We start from the raw sequence: 25,535 nt of genomic DNA on the forward strand, positions 1-25,535 counted from the left end.
TGGAAAGTTTGTGTGTTAATTCCTTCATTTAAGGAATAATAAAACACGCTCAGTATGTTAGTGGGTTTTATATTTGTGCAATTGTCTGTTTCCTCCTTTCAGCCACCCATCAAGGTGAAGAAGGTTAAATATATGCTCAGTTGGTACTGAGAGATCACAGGGGTAGGCTAAGAAAATATATGCTGTGCTTTTTTTTTAACAATAATTTTAAATCTTCACATAAATGTGGTTTTATAACTTCATAAAAATGGCTGGTAAGGTGGGCTCAGTATTAAACAAACTCATTGTCAAGATAGAAGGTCCAAGTCTTGATCTGCAGAACCTCCATGCAGTCTGGGTGAGCATGGTGGCCTACTGTAATTCTAGAGTTTGGAAGGAGGAAGGGACATGGGATCCCTAGAGCATGCTGGTTAGTTACAGTGGCCACTCTAAAGAGCTCTGTGTTCAATTGAGAGACGATAACTCAATACAGAAGGTGTACAGGGATCAAGCAATAGTCTCAATATCCGCTTCAGGTATACATAGGCACACACAAGTCTGCATGTAAGTGTATGAACCCACGCACGCATCACCAGACACATATGAACACACATAAACATCGATAGGCATACCTACCACATAGACATATTAATAAAAATAAGTCCTGTAAATGCTGTTGGCAAATCTATGCTATTATTGATGAATAGCTAAAAGTTTCAAATTAGGGACTTGTTTCATACTATTTCCTGTTAGACCTAACAGGCTAGTTACTTGTTTGAGGTTTCCAGTTTCTTACTGATAAACTGTTCAGGCTAGTTACCCATTTATTTTACTAGTTACATATTTCAGCTTAGATAACTGTTTTAGCTACCCTTTTTATATAAGTTGCTTGTTAAAAAACTAGTAATGTCTCATATTACCAGTGGTTATCCATTCCATGTAATTGATCACTCCATGCTAGTTACCTGTTTACCTGTTAGTCACCTACTTCAAGTCTGTTAATTGCTTGTGGTTAGTTGCTCCTTTCATATGGCTATTAATTACCCACTTTAGCCTAGTTAATTATTTCACACCGGTTACCTGTTTCAGGTTAGTTAAATGCTCCATACCAGTTACCTGTCTCAGGGAGTGTGCTGACATTACATTGGCTTTCATTGCCTTCACCAGCTGAGGTTGACGCTCTTACTTCAAAGATGTATGATGTATTGGCAAGAAGTTTTGTGAAAGTGTACATGGGGTCTCTGGGGGAGACTTTGGTAGAATTCCCTTCAACTGTTATCATATAGTGAATAATTATTCCATTTGCTTTTCTTGGTGGGTCCCACATCACTGATACTGACTGCCAGTCACGTGCCACACATGCAATATTCTGTACAGCATCTGGAACTGAAACAAAAAACATTTGCTCAAAGTCAAAATTTATACACACATAGTAAATTATTCAACTATGCAGGCAAGAGGTAAGATGAGATTTCATGAACAAAGAAAAACTATAAATCTAATATGTCATCTTTTCCAGTGTATGTCTAACAAGTTCTTACCATAAATGACTGATGGACCACATTCTCTACTATATTACTAATGCTTACAATGTTGAGCATTTAATGGAATGCTTTCCCAGGTCCAAGCAGCCAATACATTCTCATAATCTCAAAAACACATTGGCCTCAAACCTAGACAATCACAGATGCTAGCTTCCTTCTTCATTTTTTTAATTGGATATTTTATTTATTTAAATTTCAAATGTTATCCCCTTTCCCAGTTTCCCCTCCAGAAACCCCCTATCCCTTCCTGCCTTGCCCTGCTTCTATGAGGGTACTCACCCACCCATCCATGCACTCCTGCCTCCCGGCCCTCACATTCCCCTACTCTGGGACATCAAGCCTTCCCAGGACCAAGGGCCTCTCCTCCCATTAATGTCCAATAAGGCCATCTTCTGCTACATATGCAGCTGGAGCCATGGGTCCCTCCATGTGTACTCTTTGGTTGGTAGTTTAGTTCCTGGAAGCTCTGGGGCGGGGGCGGGGTGTGTGTGTCTGGTTGGTTGATATTGTTCTTCCTATGGGTTGTGAATCCCTTCAGCTCCTTCAGTCCTTTCTCTAACTCCTCCATTGGGGACCCTGTGCTCAGTCCAATGGTTGGTGGAGAGCATCCATCTCTGTATATGTCATGCACTGACAGAGCCTCTTAGGAGAGAGCTAAATCAGGCTCCTGTCAGCAAGTACTTCTTGGCATCCACAATAGTGTCTGGGTTTGGTGTCTGTATATGGGATGAATCCTGAGGTGGGGCAGTCTCTCAAAACATCTGTGAGATTCTACTTCACACTAATTAGAATGGCTAAGATCAAAAACTCAGGTGACAGCAGATACTGGTGAGGATGTAGAAAAAGAGGAACACTCTTAATTGCTGGTGGGATTGCAAGCTGGTACAAGCACACTGGAGTTCAGTTTGGCAGTTCCTCAGAAAATTGGACATAATACTACCTGAAAGCCCAGCTATACCACTCCTGGGCATATACCCAAAAGATGCTCCAACATAAAACAAAAACACATGTTCCACTATGTTCATAGAAGTCTTATTTATAATAGCCATCTGGTAAGAACCCAGATGTCCTTCAACAGAGGAATGTATAGGGATGCCAGCTTCCTTAGTCATGACTGTGCAGCATTCTCAATACTTATTACTGAACATTTTTCAACAGAAATGATCAACCATCGCTATTCCAGGCTCAACAGTGGTGTTAGAAAGCAAAGCAGGTATGTTTTATTGGAATTCTTTGAAAGAACACAGACTATTTTAGAAGCCATTGGAAGGATTGTTTAAAGCTTCTCAGGTTTTTCTACTAGAACAAATGAATGAAGAGCAATATGCCATCCATGAACATGATTATACATCAGAGACACTGGCCACTTTCCAAGGCAATACCCAATAATGTCCTTTGGTTTTAATATTAGTAGCATAACATTATTGTTATGGTAAAATGAGGATGGAAAGGAACAACAACAAAATCTAGTTAATTCACAGATCACAAACTGTCCAAAGCAGAACAAAGGGATGTTCCTGTCATACAAATGTGATTTAAAGAAGACTCAAGAAATCCATTGCTTCCCAACAATATTTCTCTGGACCTGAGTGTATCTCTCTCTTTATAAACCTTTCTTCTGTCGGATAAATACATCAATGCAGAAAGGCAGTTCTAAGATGTGTCTGACATATGCAAATCAAAGGTTTAGGAAATGTCAACTTAACTGACTCTATGAATCCACCAGACAAATAATAAAACAATTAATATATGAACATGAAATTTTTCTATTACTTATCTATCCCAAGCATTATGTTTTGTGGTATAATTTTATGTTATTGCTAGAAATATTAGTTTATGCTGTAGTTTATATATGATAATCCTCAACTCTTATTAATTTTGTGTGAATAATATTAAATATTTTATAGGTTCAAAATGATTAAATATTTTCATTCAGGATGACGCAAACTCCCTTTAGTCACCGCCACCAGCTCCTACCAACAACAAAGATGGTGTTCCAGTTGGGTTGCTTACTAAGTTTTGAAGGCACACTCTACCTATTATGCCTGGATCATGGCTCCTTCAGGCAAATAAGGGGATATTTTTAATAATATTTACACAGAATTAACAGCACATAAAATGCTCTAATAAGTAAAATCTAATGGATCTTTTCAAATATTTTGGACCATTCCTGCAATGGATGTAGCTAATGTGTGTTTCTTTTCAGTTGAAGGTAGAAAGCTCAGAGGAGTCCTGAGTCCTTGTCAAGGTCACACAACCTAGGAGCCATGGAGCTCAGATTCTAATTCAGACACTGATTGCACAGCCTGAACCTCGTCCACTGTAATCCTAGGGATTTGATTTGTCTGTGAGCATGCTGTGAGACAGACTCTCAAGTGTCTGTAAGTTCATGGGAAAATTACTGACTTAGCATCATGAGCATCCTGTCTCAGTGTGGATTTTCATTAATAAAAGTATATTCAGAGCTGCTATGAACTGACAAGAAAAGGAATTTGTCAGCCATTCAGTAATCATCATTAAAAAGATGAAAAGGAAGAAGGATATCTTTAAATATATGACCTAGTTAGTAAAACAAAAGGGCCATGTTTAACCCACCATTAAGTAATTCATAAATGAGAACTAGTCATGGCCTACACAAAGACTAGGTGTGGCCCACACAATTGTGCTGCAATAGTTCAGTTGCTGCAAAAGCAACTAGCTGGTGGCCTTATTAGTGTTTCACATTACAAGAGGATTCTATGAAGTACAAGAGGCAACACTGACTCCTGCCTTTCATATCTTCCAGTTCACCTCCTAAAGAAACAAAAATCATTTTCACAATTCGTAAAAATTTAAATGGTCGCATTAAAAGTGACCTATAGGCCATTTCCTTCTCTTCAAAGCCCCATAAAATGAAGTCCCACCTTGTCACTTTCTTTAAAAACTACCCTTTAATTTTGTCCTTCTCAGTTCTAAAGGAAATGTAATAATAAATGTATGTGTATCTATACATATATATGATTTCAGATATACCCCAGCCTAACCTTCCGCACTGGAATTCAATTTCCCTGTGAGCTGAATTCTAGCAGCATTTTATTAAATGGAGAGGGATGGTGAAAGTCTTAAATATGAGAATAAACATTGCTGAGGCAGAAATTGTGACTAACCAGACTCCTGGGTTGTAAATTTCACCACATTACTGAACTGATTGCCATTTCCAACTTTGGTAAAGGCAGACACACTAATTGAGTAGGTGCTCACAGGCTCCAGTCCAGCAAGTTTGGCATCAGTCTGAAAACCTGAAATATTCTGAAAAGGAAAAAAATCCTTAGTCATAAGGCCTCTCCAAATACTTGTTTGTAATTAACAGGTCTATTTGAATATCCTGCATTCATTCCTTTTACATTTAACCTAGGAATTGATGACTATGTATAATTAAAATAATTATTAATATTTTGTACTTGGGGATATGATGAGCTTATGATACAAGGAAGAAGTAGGTAGCAGTTTGGTCTTGAATATCATAATTTTTGTTTTTGAAGTGTTTTTATATTTTAGAACAATGTGTTTATTAATTCCCCTTCAACTTGCTAAGTTAAAGTTTCAAATTTAAATACAAATTATGAACGATCAATATTATTCATTTTTTCCAAATCCACATTCTTCTATTTCCTAGTGTCTACCACCATATCCGTATATGTTTACTTATCTATCAGCTCCAGTATTATAGCCAGGGGAAAGAAAGCCACAGACGAAACACAATCTCTACTCCATTGAACATAAGTTGGAGATGCCAAACAACTCCTAAATTTCTATTCTGACAAAATATTTAGAAAAATGAGGGGGGGGAAAGAGTAAGGGATGATAGTTGACCAAAAAAAGAATATGCTTTCTTTTAGACAAATTTTCCATGAATAATAAGAAATGTGATGTGAAAATAAATGTATCCTAATAAAACTGAGAGGTCATGCTAACTCACTCACTCATGTGGAGTTTGTAATAGCCATGGAAGGTCAAAGGTCACCTTGTGAGCATTTGCCTTCTCCTCTCACCAACTGGTTTTGGGAATTAGACTCACATGGCCAGGCTTGGCAGCAAGAACTTTTACTAGCTGGGCCATTGAGCCATCCAAAGTCCTAAGTTACCCACACTGATATTAACTCTAGAGACCCATTTTCAAATCATCTCCATGGAAAGCAGGTATATTTAGGAATATATGTTTACATACAAAGGCAGATATGTATGCAATAATAATTAATGAGAAAGGAATTTATGAATTTGGAAGAGAGTGTAAGGCTATATCGGAGGGTTTGGAGGAAGGAACAGGCAGGTAGGAATGTTGTGATTATAATCTCAAATTTATTTTTAAAAAGAAAATAATCCCCGGGAAGTCCCTAAATCTAGCAGGACATGTTCTCCCACCTCTTCGTATTTCACACTTACTATTTACAAATCATGACAGATGACCTGCAGATTATAAGAACTAGTAAACCATGGTCCTTGTCAGCAAGAAAATGTTGTATTAAGTACTAAAAGTCTACAAAAATGTGTTTCTAATAAGAAATTAGGCCCAGCACAAATTCATTTTGATATTGATCCAGAAGAGTACTAGGGCAGGGAAATAGCTGAACTTGAGAGTTCAATTATTCAATGTAATAAATTAGTTTATTGGCTGTTGGGTACATTTACACACAAAAAAAAAGTCTTTTAAAAGCTTTTTACTGAATAAATGACTTCTTGAAGCACATCAGAGTGACCCAATTTTCCAACCGATGTCAATGTCCCAGTGTGGGCTGATGAGGCTTCAGTGCCACTGAGGTGGCTCTAATGCTATTCTGTCTTCAGGCCATTGAGGACAGAAACAGAAAGAAGCAACAGGACAAAAGAATGAAGTGGGACATAAAGTGATCCTCACAGGGAAAGTTGATAAAACCATAAACACGGTATCAGGGAAAGCCAGACAAAGGGAAAACAGCCAACACTGTAAACTTAGGGATGGGGGATGGGGGGTGACTCGAGAGCAGATTGAAAGGAACTTGAAGGAAAATATAATCATCTAAAAAGATTGGAAAATAATGGCAAACAGAAGTAATCAAATGTAGTAGATTTTAAAGATTAAAACCCTTGCTCTATACAAGGACCGGTCTGAGGCTCCCTGGCAGGTATGCAATAGAGGTCTGGCCTCAGTGTGAGAGAATGACACAGGGGACAGGGGGCAAGGACAACCCTCTCAGAGGTAAAAGGGTGGAGGGATGGAGGAGGAGAACTCTGGGAGGGGTACCAGGATGGGGAGCAACATTTGGGATGTTAATAAATAAAATAATTAATTAAAAACAAAACACAAAGCACTTGGTCTAAAACTATATACTTAATATAAACTGGCATAAAACTGTAGATTTGATAGTAATAAAATATTAACAGAAAACACATAATAGAAAAAGAATGTTTAAAGATATTAAAATCATATTCAGGCAACAGTATATTACTCTTTCGTGTTCAAAGCTATCATGACATTACAGGGAATTTTTGTTTTTTTCTTATTCTGTGCAATGATTGCTAATGAGCTTATTATATGTCTGGAATTGTTCAAACTGTTTTATGTGAATATACCCTTATAATCTTCATTAATATATGAAGATTTTTTTAATTCTAATTCTTCATTTGAAGGAAATAATCTTAAGAGGATAAGAAACTTCTAGAAAGCATCACTGTAAATCTCCATGGAAAGATTCAAACCAGGTCATTTGATGTCAGCTTTATCTTTACTGTTCTATTTAAAGTGTTTATATTAAAGATCATTGCTGGGCAGTAGTGGCACACGCCTTTGATCCCAGCACTTGGGAAGTAGAGGCAGGCGGATTTCTGAGTTCGAGACCAGCCTGGTCTACAGAGTGAGTTCCAGGACAGCCAGGGCTACACAGAGAAACCCTGTCTGAAAAACCAAAATAAATAAATAAATAAATAAATAAATAAATAAATAAATATCATCATTCTATGAAAATTAGACCATATATATATATATATATATATATATATATATATATACATACATACATACAATCCAATGAACATGCAAGATAATCTTGAGGGTGAGATCACTCTAAGGAAATTATTTCTCCCCTGTGAATATTTTCTGCAGTTCATACAGGCAATCCAAAAAATATGAGGAAACTGAGCTTAAACTTTGACTGGATAATAAGGGCTACATGCTTGCATCATTAGTACAGGCTTTACAGGTCTGGGAATAGGTCCACATTTAGGAAGTTACATAATGCATACATAACCTTTCTGATTGTAAAATGCTATATTAAGTTCCAGGTAGGGAGACACTGTTCCTGATGACAGTAATAAGTAAATGAGCTATAATTGTTGTTCTTGATATTCTGCTCTTTGCTTTGTAAGCTGCACATTCTAGAATGCTGATGTACCATAAAAAATAAATTACGAGGTCTACAGTGTTTAATGTTTACTCTGAACTTTGCATTCTTCTTGCAAATAAAATATCCCAGGACTTCATTTGGTGTCATAAAAGAAAGGCAACTTTCTTAAATAAATACTGATGGTAACAAACTTTGACAATCAAATGCTAGTACTCAAACGCCTACGTTTTAGATACATTGTTCTATTGGATCTTTGCACGTTTATCACTGACTCTACATCCAAAAAAAAAAAAAAAAAAGGTGGAAAAACAAAGAGATACTGAGGATTACAAAAGGATTACCACGGAAAGTCAGAGAATAAAAATTTGTTATAAAATACCAGGTGGTATAGTAAGTAACACATACCATCTAGAAAGATTACCACGAGACCAGTGTAAATGTTTTTATGAAAAAGTTAAAAAGATTCATTTGATACTTATTTTTTCCAATAAAAAGAAGTATATCATGTAGTAGGTTTTGAAAAACCCACACAACAAGCCAAACAGTGCAATTAGTTCCTAAAGTATTCTAGAAGTGTTCAGTTTTTACATCTGACAAAACCTCCCTATATTTTCCAGAAACAGCCCATATTTCAGGAAAAGGGATTTTTAAATAAATATTAACATTGTTCAATTAGTTATTGCAGCACGTGGGGTCAAATCCAGCGCTTTGTACACAAGAGGCAAATCCCCCACCAGTGAGCTATTTCTCTAAACTCTCCCCTTGATTAAAACTGCAGCTCATTTATTTTTTTTTCCTGCAGCTAAAAACATTTTAATTCAGTCTCCGAGTCTCTGAAATAAATATATGCTTTTATAAGCAACCTACCTTATAAAATACAGTATCAGTCTCATGCTCATGAATTTTAAAACTATACACTTTAACAATACCGCCCGGAAGAGGGCTTGGACTCCACGTCAGCCATACGAAATCTGAAGTGTAGTTGATTAAAGTCAAATTCTGGGGAGGTGCTAAAGGCGCTGCAGGGGAAACACATTATAAAACACGTGTTCATAAAGTGCGTGGTACAGAAATACTATCTTGATTCTAGTTGCTCGAAGAAACAAATTCAGAAAGAACTATAAAAATAATGATAGGTGGTAATTCTAGAAACAAATACCATAAGTAATACTGCCCTGATATCTACAAGCCCATGTTTCAAAATAGCTTTAAACAGAACAGGTAATTCTGAAGCTTCAACTGGAGAAAAAGAAGAAGGAAAATGGTCCGCAAAGCAGGCGAATGACTGTACGTTGGCCACAAACAAAAGATCTAATGGTCTTCATTGTTCAGGCTGTTCCTTAGAAACAAAGAGCGCAGGCAGAATAGAGAAATCACGGGAAGCAGCATGGTTTTTGGCTTACCTGACTCATCTGTGTAAAAGAAAAGAATACTGGAAGGACCAAGTCCTTTCATAGTTCTTGCCGCAGCCAAAAAACTATATAAAGTAAATGGCGAGAGTTCTTCCAGTACTATGTGGTTACCGGAAGTGACGAAAGTGCGGTTGGCGTGGGTTCCTTGTAAAGTTAAATGGTAACTTAGGATTGCACCGTTTGGCTTTAATGGGGGATCCCACGATAAGAGAATGGAGGTAGAAGAAAGATTTTTAAAAGTGTTGATTATTGGTGGAGTGTCTGGAACTATAAAAAGAAAAACAGAATATTAATGAGACAAAAAAAAAAAAACCCAAATCTTCATTAGTAAAGAAGACACTTCCACTTCGAATATAATTGGACTTAATTTTACTAATAGACTGTTTTAATTTTAAGTCACTGAAAAGATAATTACTTGAGAAAATAATTATAAGTACTGTTCTTTTAAAAGCAACATAAACAAAGAACAATAATAATCTACTTAATAAGCCAGAGTGGAGTCTTTCCTACCATCTTCTTCAGTTTTGATGTGTAGCTGGGCAGTATAGGTCTCAGAGAATCCCTTTTCTGTTGATGGAGTGATTTTAAATATATAGTCAGTATATTTTTCCAGATTATCAAAATATATGCTGTTTTCATATGTAGTCAGCGGTGGTCTCCTGTGCCGCGGGGGGCTCTGCTGTAAATTCAGGGAAACGTAGTAGAAGACGAGGCCATTTGGTTGAGATGGTGGCGTCCAGCTCACGTTTATTGCAGTTGATGAAAGGGACTCGTAAGTCAGGTTTCCAACACCACCTTCAGGTACTGAGGTAGGCAGCGATCAGAAGACAAAAGCCATCAGCCATCCCAGATATTCCCATGTACAAATTGAATGTAAGTACTGAAACACCATCACTAGCTCACACTGGTACATTACTTAAATGAAGATAAACAAGATGTCCGCATGCGTAGACAGTCATTCCAAATAATTGTCATTCTTAACCCATGCAAAAATTATGTTGCTGTCACATTCTCCTGACTTTCCTTTCTTACCACATGGGCATTACATGTGTTTACACGCAGCATGTATTTCTAAACAGAATCAATAGTTTAGTGATTATCTAAATAATGTGTTCACTTTCCTCATTCCAAAGATTATCTTTACTGAATATACAGAGAATAATGCTCAGACTACATAAGAGACTTGCTCAGAGTCATGTTTGTAGTAGAATATTGAATGCTAAGCTTTGCTGATTTCCAGTAACTAGACGTCTCTAGTCAACAAAACACCAACCCACATTTGTATTTTAAGAAATTATTCCACTTATGAAATTTTAATTTTTCAGAGATCAAACTAGTCTGGATATAAAACTTGAAAGTCCCAAAAGATGCAACGAAAAGTAAATCGTTATTACTTTAATTATAATTGTATACTATTACGGGTTGAAGCGGTCTTGGGGGAGATCTATAATTAAAGAGTGTCTAAAATGATATTAACTGCATTATGCTAAAAGTTTTTGTTAAACATTAATCAGCTGCATAGTTTCACATGATAATTATATTCTGTGGGTGAACCTGCCCACTATTCAAGTTATTCTTGCCAAGAACAAGCAAGTTTTTTTCATGTATATATTGGTAAATTAATGATTTTTTTCAAACAGTAAACATTGTGATTTAATTCAGTAGAAGTTAAGTCACAGTCATTTCTCAATAAGATGGCTCATTGTGTCTCTAGCTGCATATGAATCAGAAGATGGCCTAGTCGGCCATCAGTGGAAAGAGAGGCCCATTGGTCATGCAAACTTTATATGCCTCAGTACAGGGGAACGCCAGGGCCAAGAAGTGGGAGTGGGAGAGTGAGGGAGTGGGTGGGGGAGCCTGTGGGGGACCTTTGGGATAGTATTGGAAATGTAAATGAAATAAATACCCAATTAAAAAAATAAGATGGCTCAGCAGTTAAGAGCACTTGCTGCTCTTCCAGAGGACCTGGGTTCAGTTCCCTGGAACCATATGATGGCTCACAAACTTCTGCAACTCTTGTGGGGAGGGGGTGGGGGTTCCATGTCCTTTTCTGGCCTCAACTTCAATCACCCAATGCAGTGACATACATGCAGGCAAAACCCCCATAGGCAAAAGAAATAAATCTTTAATATTAAACAAAAGAGAAGCAGAAGCCACGTGGGAAATGGGCAGCAATCCACTTTCCATTGCATTCCAAAAACTGAAACTGAAATAAACAACAACAAAAAAATTGTATCAAGTGTTTGAATAGACATCATAGTTTTTTGAACGTTCAGCATGAACAGGATTCTGAAGAAGCTGTCTACAAAACGCTCTTTTAATTAAAAACAGATATTTTGTTATGTTTGACACAAAGACAATTGAAAATTCATTCATGAATTCCTGTGTGTACTTAAAGTCTGAAAAGAAAATTAGATATTGGAGATTCTTTTAAGCAACTTCAGAGACAAATGAGCAGGCATGTGACACAGGTCATCCAGGCTTGTGGGAGTATTGTTCCCTGTTCATTCCAGATGACTGTAACATCTCTCAGAGCAACAGAATCAAAAAGATTTTAATGAATAGGTAGTATGAAAGCCAGTGTTGAGCCTGTCCATTATTCAAAAGTTATTTTTTTTTTGCCAAGGACAAGTAAAATATTCTATTGTCATGCTTGTATTAGCCAATTTATGACTTTCTTCTAGCTACACGTGTTTAAATGTTACTGTAAGGTATGATGGGCAGAAAATGTGTTACTTCTTCTATAGGGTGCTGTAACAGAACAAAATGGTGAATTGAGATTTAATGTACGTTAGTTGTGAAGTGATAGAAAAAGCAGTGGACCTCGAAGCTCTTATGGAGAACCCTCCAGTAAAAAACTCTCTGCTCACAGCACAATGTTAAGATTTATCACCGTCAGCCCTGTGAAAATAATATCATAGTGGAAAAAAGTAGAATAAACTGTAATAGTTATGAGTTTAAACACATTTTAAGCTCCTGGGAGAAGTAGTTAAATATGCCAAACAGATTTCAATATCAGTGCACACAAATAGAGAAAAGTTCCTGACATAACCATCAGATTTTCATTTTTTTTCTGATTAAAGATAAAGATGTGTTCATTTACATACTGTCTTGGTCTGTGTAGACATGAATTACATCACTGCTTTTATTCCCATTTCCAACTAAAGTACTTGCTGTTAGCCAAAATGTATAGTAGCTGAATACTGCCAGTTTATAGATTCTTGCAGACACTGTCACATTGCCAGGCTCCTGGGTTACTTCGAGAAGTGTAAAATTCTGGAAGATAAACACATTATTTTAATAATTCGGAGTGTGTTTTAGCATGCGTGGATGTTGCAAAAATAATTATTGACCAGAATCTGCTATCATTTTAATATTTTAATTCTTAGGAGAAACAACACAAACTGATGCTCTCATTAAAACTAAACCGGAATTAGGTTAGTTTTAAAAGTGGAATAGATGGTAGAACTTTTTCTTACCAGATCAATACATAAAATATTAAAGAGTACAAGCCTTGAGCTTTGCACAGCAGAAATGTCAAGTGGCCAAGAGAGAACTCCATGACTATGCTGACCGAGCTTGAATTTCCCTTTGAAACTTTCAGATAGTTTTTTGATGCATTGGATATATTCCAACAGATTTGAAAAAAACAAAACAGCTTTATACTTTCTTTTTCCAATTAATAATAACAAAGGTGAGAAAGTATTTGCTTTTTCTACAAACTCAAACCATTACTATTATTCATCTCCAGTGACTCTTTATAGGTGAAGAAAAAGCAGTTACTACACTCTTACATGAAGAGCGAGAATAAAATTAATTAAAATTAATTATGTTTTTTCAGGATTTAAAGAATATGTGTCACAGTTTCCTTTCTGGACAACATTTTTTTAAATTTTTTTATCTGATATATTTTTCATTTACATTTCAAATGTTATTCCCAAAGTCCCCTATACCCTCCCCCTGCCCAACCCACCCACTCCTGTTTCCTGGCCTTGGCATTCCCTGTATTAGGGCATATAAAGTTTGCAAGACCAAGGGGCCTCTCTTCCCAGTGATGGCTGACTCGGCCATTCTCTGTTACATATGCAACTAGAGTCTGTGGGGTACTGGTTAGTTCATATTGTTGATCCTCCTATAGGGTTGCAGACCCCTTTAACTCCTTGGTTACTTTCTCTAGCTCCTTCTTTGGGGGCCCTGTGTTCCATCCAATAGCTGACTGTGAGCATCTACTTCTGTATTTGCCAGGCACTGGCATAGCCTCACAAGAGAGAGCTATATCAGGGTCCTGTCAGCAAAATCTTGCTGGCATATGCAATAGTGTCTGGGTTTGGTGGGATAAATCCGCAAGTGGGCCAGTTTCTGGATGGTCCTTTCTACTGTCTCAGCTCCGAACTTTGTCTGGACAACATTTAAAATAATATACATATTCAACCAGAAAGAATTCTAAAATAAAGAAAAATAAATTTAAATAAAAACACAAAGTTTGCTAAGAATGGCATGCAGCTGACTGTGAACTACTTTATGGGTTCTTCTTTCTTCCCCCCTTCTCCATCCTTTTCTTCCTTTCTTTCCCCCTCCCAACACTACATAAGACAGAAAACATGATCAAGAGGAATGGAGAGAGATCCCTGAATAAAGTGAAGGGGCAGAAATCAGGCCACATAATCATTAGTTCCTGCTGATTTAGGCAAGTCTGTTTCTTGGAGCAAGTCTGATCTTTACCAACAGGTTATATAATTACTTCTTATTGTTTCTTCTTTGCTCATGACTACTTAACAAACCAGGACAAATCGCAACCAACAAAAACCCACCTCTGGGAAGCCCCCTAGCATTTTATATCTCCTCTAAAAAGTCCCCAGAATTTCAAATGTCACACAATCACAGAAACTATCTGCAGCTTGCAAAATCAAGACCCTGCCAGAGCCAGAGCCAAACCTTAGTCAGCTGCTATGGACAAGCTGAAGAAGCCCCACATCTCACACCTGGGATTAAAACAAAAACACATCTTATAACATATCTCTGGTTTTAAAAGAAACCAAAACGCCAAGATTCTTACTACAGTGGTGCATCTAGTAATGTCAGCACCTGGAGGATTGAATAAAGGGGAATTCCTAGTTCAAGGTCCACTACATAGTGACTTTCAAGAAGCCGGAGCTATGTGAGACCCTGTCTCAATACTTTTATAAGAATGCTTGTATACAATGAGAAAATGCACCATGCAACATACACAAATCACTTTAAATCTTATATGCTTGACTGGGCCAATATCTAATCTCAAAGGTTGACAATAAAATAGGAATAACTTTATAGAGAGTTCTTGAGAATTAGTCTCCAACGATACACATAAATTAGTACTGTGCTTAATCACAATAAAATCAAGAATAATTTGCTTAAACAATTAACTCTGTTTGATTAAGGTTTTTCTCAGCATGATTCTACACTTTGTTAATTTAAAATTCAGTAAGTTTTTGAGTTTTATTTTTTAACATTATCTGTCAGTATAATCAAAGATTTGCTTTGATTTTGTGGTGTCTTTTTTGAGAATAGACTTGTTAAAGCCATGTAACAATTTCTCATTTTTTTAAAAAATGTGATATATGAGTTTGGATGCCTTCCAATACCTCAACTTTACAGATAGCATAGCTGGCTTATATAAGCACTACTCACAAGTATTAATTACTGGTAGGTTATTTGGATGGATTTTAGAGGGGTTTTTGGGGAATAGAATGTATTCTAATTATCTAAAAGCATCACAAATAACTAATTATTTTGAATCATCAAAAGTTCACTCCTGTTGGGTGTATGACTGAGCATGCATAGACACAAAACAAAGTCATAAAATCTTAGACCTTATCCAGGTGAATGCTCCATTTATTTCCTTATCTCACATTTTTAATTTTGGCTTATAATGTCTTTTGGCTCCAATTATCAAATAAAACCTTAATACTTTATTCATGAGAACATGGCCAAAAGGCACCTTACAGATGCTTTCAAACTTTATTATCAGGAAAACTTATTTTAGCACTTTTAAACACATATGGCATTCTGTCAGACATATTATAAAAATGTGACACATGTTAGTGGGAACTGAATAAGAGGTAATTTTCCATACTAAATATGATACTGATGTCTGAAGGAATTAAGAGGATGATTGGACAATAGCAACGTGCTTAAAGTCCTCAAGAAAGCACAGAAAGGAGGCTTCAGCCCATGCTCAAATGCTTCGGAAATCCACCTAAGTCCTGAAAATCTTGGTCCATGGCAAAAATTTTATATTATTTCAATTAAAATATTTATTGACCATCAAATCTATGCATGAAAGCATCCTGGGAACATAGAGAAGATATAAATGTTATATGTCCCACATTTTCAAGATGTTTGCTATAACAGAAGGATCCTAAGACTAGGACCAGATGTCTAGATAGGAGGCAAATAAAACATGCGAAGTGTGGGGGTGTTTCCACAAAGTTCCATGGGGAGGAGAAAGCAGAAGATAAAAGATATAGACATAATCTTCTACATGATTTTCCATTCCAAGTAATTTTTTTCTATCAACTTAGAAAACAACAGATAGAGAAGATATGCTACTTTGAACATTAATTTTAGGAGTGCACTAAAGCCTGAGCGAATGTGAAGCAACATGAGACTGTACTTCTGAAGTGTTTTAACATCATTAGCCTGGACCCCCCCTGCAGCTGTCCCACTTAAAAGCATCCTGAAGATTACGTAATAGGAGATAACCTGTTCTAAGGCAGGTGAGTTGAAAAATGGGATCATGCCATATACTCAGGTCTGAATACATAGGTTTACAAGATCATGCTGACACCAAAGGTGGATGTTCAGAAATAAGGTGCCGTTATAGACAGTGAGAACCAAAGCGTCATTGTGCCCCAGTGGCCAGTAAATCAGGCAAAAGCAACACCATTGTAAGATTTCAAACTACACTATCTTGTGATGCTTTTTTAAAATGAATAAAAGTGGAAGATCTTCAAGTTCAACATCTTTCATGGTAAAGAGAGATGATGTTATGTCTGTGAGGGACTCTGTGGTAAGAAATGATTGTCTTGCTTTCAGAAGAAGACAGAAGATCTGCTTGATGTACAGAGAAAAGACAGAGCTTTCTTTTGGTCTTTCTTCTTAAGGCATTTGTTTAAAATATCTGAGACTATAACTACATATGTATCTGAATTTAAATATCTTTTACAAAGTAGTATTCTTATTAGGTGCAAAGTTCTATCATTCCATTTAGAGGACAGAATGTGAATATGAACCTGGTCTCTGGACATTGGGTTCTGATGCCTTTGGCTAAGATGGTTTGCAAAGCTCTGCCCTTGCCCTGGTCCTCAGTAGTCCATACTCAGCTACAGATGAACTCAGCAAGGCATACTATAGCCTAGTCCAAGAGACTGTCAATCAGAAGTCCCAACTCTGATTAAGCTAAACATCCTAAACAAATGGAACTGGGTCATTCCAAAATATCTGCCATCTTCTTTTAATTAGAATGACACGTAGAAATAAGAATTGACAGTCACAATCAATTCAGCAAGGCACTTCTCCCAGTAAAAACTGTATTTTTGTAAATTACAGCATTTCCTTTAAATTCCTGTTTCCAGATGGTATTTCAACTCCCTGCCTGTGACTGGATCTCACTACTCTTCTTTTCTTTTTTGTATATTAAAATATGAAAAAATTTAATCTAGACAAATAATATAACAATTTTGGGCAAAATTGAAAACATCTCTCTAATTTAAATTACTCCTGGATTTTTCATTACTTCTATGTTCATATCCCTGATAATTCCTCTTTGCAGACTGCAGTCCCATGACCTACATTCTTCAGACTGATAATGATATGTTCTCTGTATCTTTTATATCTGATGGTAAGCATTAATAATGGCATTGTGGCTATAAAATCTCTCTCCTCAACAATAAAAATACTTCATTTGAAGAAAAAATACTATATTCTAAATATTTGTCTTTATAACCACAAATACAAATAAATGTAGTCCTGAGTCCTTGTTAATGTAAGTTCATTTTCAATAAATACCCTTACAGATAAGCACAATCAACCAAAATGCACAGTTGTGGATGCCAGACTCAATGGATACAGCAAAAATGAGTGAAGATTGTAAGAGCTAGAAAGTCACATGATTTTGCTGTAAGATTTTGTCTTTTAGTAATGTCAGAAGATATATCCTCAGAGTCGCTTCCACGTGACTGCCAAAATGTGAGCTGGACAAAGACAATACATACAGACATGCTGAAGTGGATGAGGAAAGTCTGTGAGGCCCCAACCCTATGCAGGCAATGACGGGAAACTAAGCAATGCAGAACATGGGAGAAATAGTCTTATCTAGGGAAGAGGACACCAATTAGTTATCCAAATCAAGTAATCGGTCCTGAAAATGTACATACAAGTAACATTATACAGACTGAATAGGTTATATTTATGTATTAGGAATATATACATATAACTCAGATAGATAGATAGATAGATAGATAGATAGATACATACATACATACATACATACATACATAAATACATACATAAATACATACATATAGATAGATACATAGAAAGAGTGATGGATAGATTAATGAAAATAGAGCTCATGGATTTTAAAGACAGTAAGAAAGAATATATGGGAGGCTTTGGAAAGAAGAAAGGAAAGGAGAAAGAAGATGATGTAATTATAATCTCAAAAATTAAAAGAAACCATTAAAACATGCAAGAATATTTAACCACGGAAACCATTCATATTGTATACAAACAAAATTAAAATGTTTTTTTCAGCTAAGCAATAGATCAGAGTAAATGAAACCATTGTTATTTAAAGAAAAAAGTTATTGCAGAAAATAGAATTGAATTTTCTTTGTATGGAGCTGCTAAGAGACATAAAAATGATGAGAGGGAGAGACAGAGAGAAAGACAGAGACAGAGAGAGACAGAGAGACATAGAAAGAGACAGAGACACAGAGAGAGAGTGACAGAGAAACAGACACAGGGTGGTCAGGAAGAAAATTTAGGAGTACCTGACATTTCATCATGATTTGAGACAATTATCTACACACAATTATCAATACAAAGAGTCCACAACATTAACAATATTGAGATCATGAGAAGAAATCCACAGCTCTTACCTGCACAAAAGTACTTGAAGTATTTTGGTAATAAACAGAATAATATTGTATGATTCCATTAGGTTTTACAGGAGGAGTCCAAAAGAGAATTATCGATGAAGAACTGAGGTTCACATAGTGGACATCTTTGGGAGGATCACTGGGCTCTATAAAACAAGCAATTCAGAAATGTATCAGTCATGGCCAGAAGTTGTGTTGAAGTATCGTAAGTTTTCGAGCAGTTGATAAATTGAAAATGGGCATAATCAGTTTTTTTAAAACCTTAAATTAGGAATACTATCTATGTGAGTGTCAGAAATGAAATCATAGCCTACACCAGGGTGTCCTTCTACCCTTTTACTGTATGACATTACAGAGAGTGGGTTCCTCCTTGTAAAGGCTCTACAAGATAACCACTGTCCTTGATTTGCAGATAACATCATAGCCAATTTCTATGACAAAGCACATGACTATAAAATCCTACTTTATTGGACAGTCTTGAAATAATAAAAGCTAAAAGCAAACAGAAAGTCAATGTCACGTATTTGATTTTGCTACATTTAACCTGCAGGTAAGATGTTGCTCGTGTGTTAAGTCCTCTGCTGAATTCATCCCTGGATGCTTACTCCTTACGCCTCATAAGAACCCAGTGATGTCCTATACTGTTGCCACTTTAACAAATGGAAACTTGAAGCATAGACAGATGACTTCCGTCTCCCAACAGCGCACACATAGGAAGTAGACACAATTTTGCATCCAGCTAACGGTGGGTTTTAGGCTTAATAACACACTTTTGATTTATGATGTATTTTGAGCTGAATACTCATCAAGTTGATTGAGACCCTAAGAACTCACCTCCCTCTGGTGTTCGGAAGTTAATGACGCTGCTTCTTGTTTTCCCATCACCAAATCTAGTGCTAGCTGTTACATAGGCGCTATAGTCAGCATGATAGTCTAAGTCGGATAACTCCAGTGATACTTCAGTTGCATTAATAGTTTTTAATGATACTTTATCCCTAGGAGAGACAGAAGAAAAGTAAAATTTTCATTCAGAATAAATTCTCCTGCCTACTTTTGAGGACTAGTACATCAAAAATATGTAGCAATACAGCAAAAATACAGCAATTTCTTGGCTTAACTTCATAAAGATGCCACTTATTCTGAAATTTTGAAATTAGTAAATTTCAGACTACTTCAATAGATTAACTTCATTAGCTTCCAAGTATATTTAGTAGTTGAATCAAATGTTTATAATGACAAGTATCTTGGACCAATTTTAGTGGCTCCTGGGAGAGCTCAACTCTATTAGATTGAGAAGCACCTAGGAAATGTATGCCTCTGGGTATGTCTGACAGGATATCCTCAGAGAGGATTAACTATCGAGGAAAGATAACATGAACGTGGGGTACAGTACCCCAAAGGTAGTTCTTAGCAATCTCTCCAGCCCCTTTCCTCAGGTATCTTTCCAAGTAACAGAAGACTAAGCCAGGCATCTAAAAACCTAGGTAGAAAAACTGTAGAAAAGAGAATATCTACATATTATATAGATCTCTCTTCTACCTGGCAGCCATGGGGTAAGATGCTCCTTCAAAACCATGTACCATGCTGTGATTGACTGGAACTCCTGAAACTGGGAGCTGTGAGTCAAATACTACTACTACTAATAGTTGTAGTAGTACTTAGTAGTAGTAATAGTAATAATAGTAATAGTAATAATAATAATAACAGTAATAGAATCTTCCCTTTCTTAATTTGTTTTGCTCATGTGTTAATTTCATTTATAATTATGTGTAAGCATGTGTATGGGGGGTCTGTACATGTGATGAGAGGTACATGGTGGGGGTCTATAGAGATGAGAGGTATCGGGTCCTCTAGAGTTGGAGTTGCTGGTAGTTGTGAGCTGCCTAGCATGGGTGCTGAGACCTGATCTCCGGTCATGTACAATAGCACTCACTTTAGTTCTTAGCAATCTCTCCAGCCCCTTTCCTCAGGTATCTTTCCAAGTAACAGAAGACTAAGCCAGGCATCTAAAAACACAGTGTATTCAAAGTTACTTTAGCACATTTTGCACACCAATGCCTTCATTGCTCACATATTTTGTTCTTTCTGATGTTGGCAAGATCATTCTTACATTATTATTTTGTCAGGTAAACCCCTTTCTCATGTGTTGCATAATGGTGAGTTTTACTTCTATGCCAATTCAAATAAGTAAATAAACAATAGTGAGCAAAAATATCTCTTTGTGTTTGGTTTGGTTGGAGGCAGGGTCTTATGTAGCCCATGCTTCAAACTCATGGTGTCTGTAAACCCCTGCTGCTCAACCGCTGAGATTACTGATCTAACCCTGAAAGGGAATTTGATAGTATGTATGCATGTATGTATGTATGTATGTATGTATGTATGCATGCATACAATTCTTTACTAGAAATGCCACCTAAAGCAAGTTGTGCAATTTAGAGAGAGAGAGAGAGAGAGAGAGAAGAAACCAGAAGAAATGGCACCAATTATTTAGTTAAAATCTTTAAGGTACTTAAAAATGCTGCTTCTGACAAGGAAATAAACTAAATCAATATAGACGCCGAGCTTTCTAAGTAAGTGTAGAAATCTAGCAAGGAAAACTAATTTTTAAAAAGTGTTAAAATATTGCAAAAGTGTAGCAATGTAATTATTTTTTTTTAGTCACACTAACTTCGCTCGCATAGTTTTGAACTTAGTCTTAATTAGTATTTAAATCCAAGAATAAATGCTTATGTAGTGGTCCTAAAATGTCTGTTTACAAACAAATGTGCATTCTAAGAACAATAAAATTATTAAAAAATTTATATAAGGGAAGAGAGTAGTATCAGAAAAATTAATGCCTCCTGCCATTTCATATTTTTCTTCTTTGGAAACGGAAATGTAAGTAGATTTCCCCTGTGAATAGATATTTCTTCTTTTCTAGTAAAACAGTTGAACCCTCAAGTTTTAAAGAGACTAACAAAATCTGTGTGAAGAAGTGGTATCTGCAGAGATACATTTCAGTCTGCTTTTGCTGTTACAGAAGCATCAATTTAATTCAAATGTAAGCACTGGTGTCTGAGAAGTAATTGGATAATTTATGACAGTGGGAAACATTCTGAGTTCAGGGTGTGTGACTAGAAACAAACAGTACTATTCGATACACTCTTCCAGATAGTGTTATAGTATTTTAAGAAGTTAGGTAGAAAATAAATGAACATAAATACATTTATAGAGTTCACAATTTCACTGGAGTGATTTAATCATAAAGCTGAACAATGGTGAAGTAAAAGGAGAGGGGAGTGGAGTGTCACCGAGGACGAGCCTGGCTCCTCAACTCTTACCAGCTGCTATTAGTTTGTGAGTAGCACACAAATCTCTGGGCCAAGTGCAACATCTCTGTCTCCAAGGAGCCATCAGTGGGCAAATCTGTAGCCTGGCAGATTCACTCCTCTAAGATTTGACACCATTGTAATTGTGACTATAACTCTTGTATTAGCTGGGTTAGATTTTATTTTCATGTTCTGTACTTATTGGTTTAATATCTAATAGAATTTCTACATATTTGTTCTTGTATATATTATGTTACTTCTCTTGTCTCATATGTTAGTAATAAATATTTGATATCTTCCTACAGGGTAACTACCTAATATAGCATACCATAAATACTTAGCTATTGTTGTCTTAATTAATCCTCAACAATCCCCTTTCCCCTTCCTTAGCTATTACTAGTGATAAAACTGTGGGGATTCCTCAACAGATATCTCTTTTCTATGGTCATTTTATTTCTGCAGTTTAAACTTTATGACCATTGAGTCAAGTGAGTTTGATGCTTGTCTTAGTGACTGTTGTTTCTCAATGATTACCATTCTGATTTTTTAAATTATTGCAAGAGCCACATCAAGAATATCTGAGAGTATGTGTTGGGAAAACTCTCATTGTTGATCTGGATACTGTTAATTTCTCAACTTCTACAAATCTAATTGGGAAAACTTCTCTAATTTTTGTTTGCATGTTTTTGACCACACGTGATATGGTGTGCATGCTCACCTGTTTAAACATGACACAGTCCACTTTTAAAATAAGCTATTCACACATCTTACACATCTACTATTACAGTTTTCAGGTAGACAGTGTGTGCCTTTAAACTGTATTCCAAACAAATGTAGATTATATTGCCAATTTAGAGATGATTATATAAAAAAAATATTCAAAAGAATTTACCCAGACTTATTGAACATCTACAATGTATAAGAAACTATCATAGACATCAAATATAATAAGAAACAGATTTTATCCTCCAATCAGAGAAAAAGCAACAATTTCAATATAATACAATTCATTAGGAACAATGTGATTTCTCTAAGAACAGGAGAGTAACTTTTTATTTTCCCACAGACATTAAAAGAGAAAATTTAAAGTGATGAATAATTAATTTAACCACCAAAACCTAGGAAAGGAAGATATGATAAATCCAAAGATGTAGGAAATGTTAACTTGAAAAATTATCTGCACCATCTTTGTGTAGAACAAGGAGTTAAGGATCACATGGAAAGGAACGGATCAAGAAGGAATCTCAGCCTTATATATCCAAAGTCATGAGCACGTCATATTTAAAGGTATGAGTGTTACTCAATACTGAATCTCTAAAAGAGATATTTTACATCATTCAACACTAAAACTGTGAACAAATGTAAAGGTAGCCATCTGTAATTGTTTTAATAAGTTTAATTCTAAGTTTGGCAGAATATTTTAAAATGTTTTTTGGTTTTTCTATTTCAAAATAAATTTAATTTGCTTTGGAATAATTCTGAAAAATGCTGTATACTTTTATTATTTTCATTCATGAGCTGCATGAAGAAAATGTCTTGAATTAGCATCATTATAGCATTAAAGATAAAGTTACTTACTGGTTCTATATGTAAATTATCTGTCTGCTTTCTAGCACCGAGGTTAAAGTTCATTCTAGAGCAGTGCTTTTCAACCTTCCTAAGACTGTGATATTTTAATATAATTCCTGTGGGGAGCGGGTGTGGCGGCAGTCCCAAAGGCGCCAGGGACTGCAGCTAAGTCATATGACTTGCACCTGACTTCCTCATATAAGACACAAACATCTTGAGTGCTGCGCAGGTGTACCAGGATACAGGTGAATCCAATTTGGTGGAGATTTGCCCCTGCTGCCCTGATTAGCTGAAGCCTCGTGACTGGCGAGGGGGCGTGGCCTGCGGTGCGTGGATGAGAGAGAGTATAAAAGGAGTGAGAGGCCCAGGGTTCAGGGGAGATATAAACAAGAAGAATCAGGACTGAATAAACTGCTGTTAGAAGGACTGGTGGTCGCGTCGTTCTTGCTGGTCGAGAGCGGGCGCGACAAATTCCTCGCGTGGTGGTGTTCCCCAATCATAAAATTATTTTTGTTCCTATGTCTTAAATGAATTTTCTATTATTATAAGCCATAATGCAAGTATATGATATATATAGGATTTCTGATAGTTGACCCATAAAAGGGTTGTTCCACTCACAAAGGGGTCATGACCCATAGGTTGAGAAATACTATTCTAAATCATTAAACCAATTCTTCTTTACCAACTTCCTTGCTTCTGACAACATGAGTCCATGCCAAATGATAATTTCCAACAAAAGAAACAAATGAACATCTATAATACCAAAATTACTTGGCTAGCCCTGAACAGATTTTCTCATCATTGAAAATACATATAGGTAGACATACTTTCCTAATCAAGGTTGGAACTTAATAAAAGGTGAATCTTCATTCTCATCTTCATCATTTGATATTTCATTTCATGTTGGTCTACATATCTAGTTTATTAACTATTTTCGGTTTTTAATTATTCTAAGCTTGTACAGGAAGTTTAACCCAGCAACATGATTGCACTGGCAAAGGATTACATTCATAGTCCTAGTCTATGTGATTCGGCTGAAATACAAACACAACATACAACTTTAATTCCTCTGGATAGAATACAGACATGCCCTAATACATACCATTAATATCTAACAATGCAGGTCAGGTTAGTTTGTAGAAGGAAGCAGTCATGGTTGAGGGGCAAACAAAGTGATGAATCAGAGAAAAATCTGACAAAATGGTCACAGATAGGATATGCCCAACTCTCATCAGAATAGCACAAGAAAGAAAAGCTATTTAAGAGCAGTGCACAGACAGACAGACAGCAGACAGACAGACAGTTGGGAGTCAGTTGAGTTGAGTTGTGTTTTGGTAAGTCAATTGCAGGCAGTGCAGTGGAGTTGAGTTTGTTAGTGAGTTCATGCAATGCAGAGCAGGTCAGCAGAGGCAGCTGAAGTAAGAAAATAAGAAGGAGCCAGATGATTCCAACAAATTGCCACAGTTAGTGTGAAGCCAAGTGGAGCAATTCAGTAAGACACTGAGGGAAGCCAGATTGGATTAGTCAGGTGGGAGAGGAGCCTGAGCCAGAACATCTGATTTGAACCAGCCAGCCAGAGTTCAGAAAGAAAGGATGAGCTTATTCACCAGTAAGCCTCTGAAATGACAATTACATCAGGTGAATAAAAGAAACTTTTACATAGGCTCATCCCTCTTCTCGCTAAGTACTGATAACCCAAGTAGTGTGAATATTCTTTAATTTTACTATTTATGAAATCACTTCCTAATTAATTTTTCACTTGTTGGAATCTTACTAGAGCTCTTGTTTGATCTTGCACTTGAATCTGCTTAAGTTTGTTTCTTTCATTCTCTCAGCAAACCACAGAAGAACATGCCGTGATGCTGCCCTCCAACCTCTAATGAGTCATGGTGACTTCATTCTTCATAAGCTGCCTCCACTGTGATACTCTCTGACTTATTAAGATACCAGGAGAGGGGGAATGATAGGGGATTTTTGGAGAGGAAACTAAGAAAGGGGATAACATTTGAAATGTAAATAAAGAAAATATCTAATTTAAATAAATAAATGAATGAATGAATGAATGAATGAATCTTTTCTGCCTACATTGCAAAATGAGAATCCCAGTCAAGAAATATCCCATTCTCTGTGCTGGTCTATATGAAATGCTTTAAACTTCAGGTAATTTTTTTAAATATGGTGTAACTATGCACCTTAGGCTGACATTGAACTCATGGTTCTCCTG

General features: G+C 36.3%; 1 protein-coding gene and 1 long non-coding RNA gene across 5 annotated transcripts in view; one reads left to right on the forward strand and one right to left on the reverse strand.

The window, feature by feature from the left end:
• Gm36177 overlaps positions 1–25,248 on the forward strand; it is a 164,136-nt gene extending 138,888 nt beyond the window's left edge. Inside the window, exon 6 of the long non-coding RNA XR_872011.1 lies at positions 25,147–25,248. This is a non-coding gene — a long non-coding RNA (predicted gene, 36177). The remainder of the gene's footprint in view (positions 1–25,146) is intronic.
• Ptprq (protein tyrosine phosphatase, receptor type, Q) overlaps positions 1–25,535 on the reverse strand; it is a 205,736-nt gene that overhangs the window by 119,793 nt on the left and 60,408 nt on the right. For 3 of the 4 annotated variants that reach the window (NM_001081432.2, NM_001370987.1, XM_006513635.2), the window contains exons 18-25: positions 19,269–19,429; positions 18,435–18,580; positions 12,402–12,570; positions 9,805–10,098; positions 9,286–9,561; positions 8,750–8,901; positions 4,670–4,811; positions 1,096–1,365 (exon numbers count right to left, since the gene is read on the reverse strand). In NM_001081432.2, coding sequence (NP_001074901.1) covers positions 1,096–1,365; positions 4,670–4,811; positions 8,750–8,901; positions 9,286–9,561; positions 9,805–10,098; positions 12,402–12,570; positions 18,435–18,580; positions 19,269–19,429 — 1,610 coding nt within the window. The remainder of the gene's footprint in view (positions 1–1,095; positions 1,366–4,669; positions 4,812–8,749; positions 8,902–9,285; positions 9,562–9,804; positions 10,099–12,401; positions 12,571–18,434; positions 18,581–19,268; positions 19,430–25,535) is intronic. The other variant, XM_017313938.2, reaches the window with a different exon arrangement.

This window comes from Mus musculus, chromosome 10 (genome assembly GCF_000001635.26).
Source record: "Mus musculus strain C57BL/6J chromosome 10, GRCm38.p6 C57BL/6J".
Classification (NCBI taxonomy): domain Eukaryota; kingdom Metazoa; phylum Chordata; class Mammalia; order Rodentia; family Muridae; genus Mus; species Mus musculus.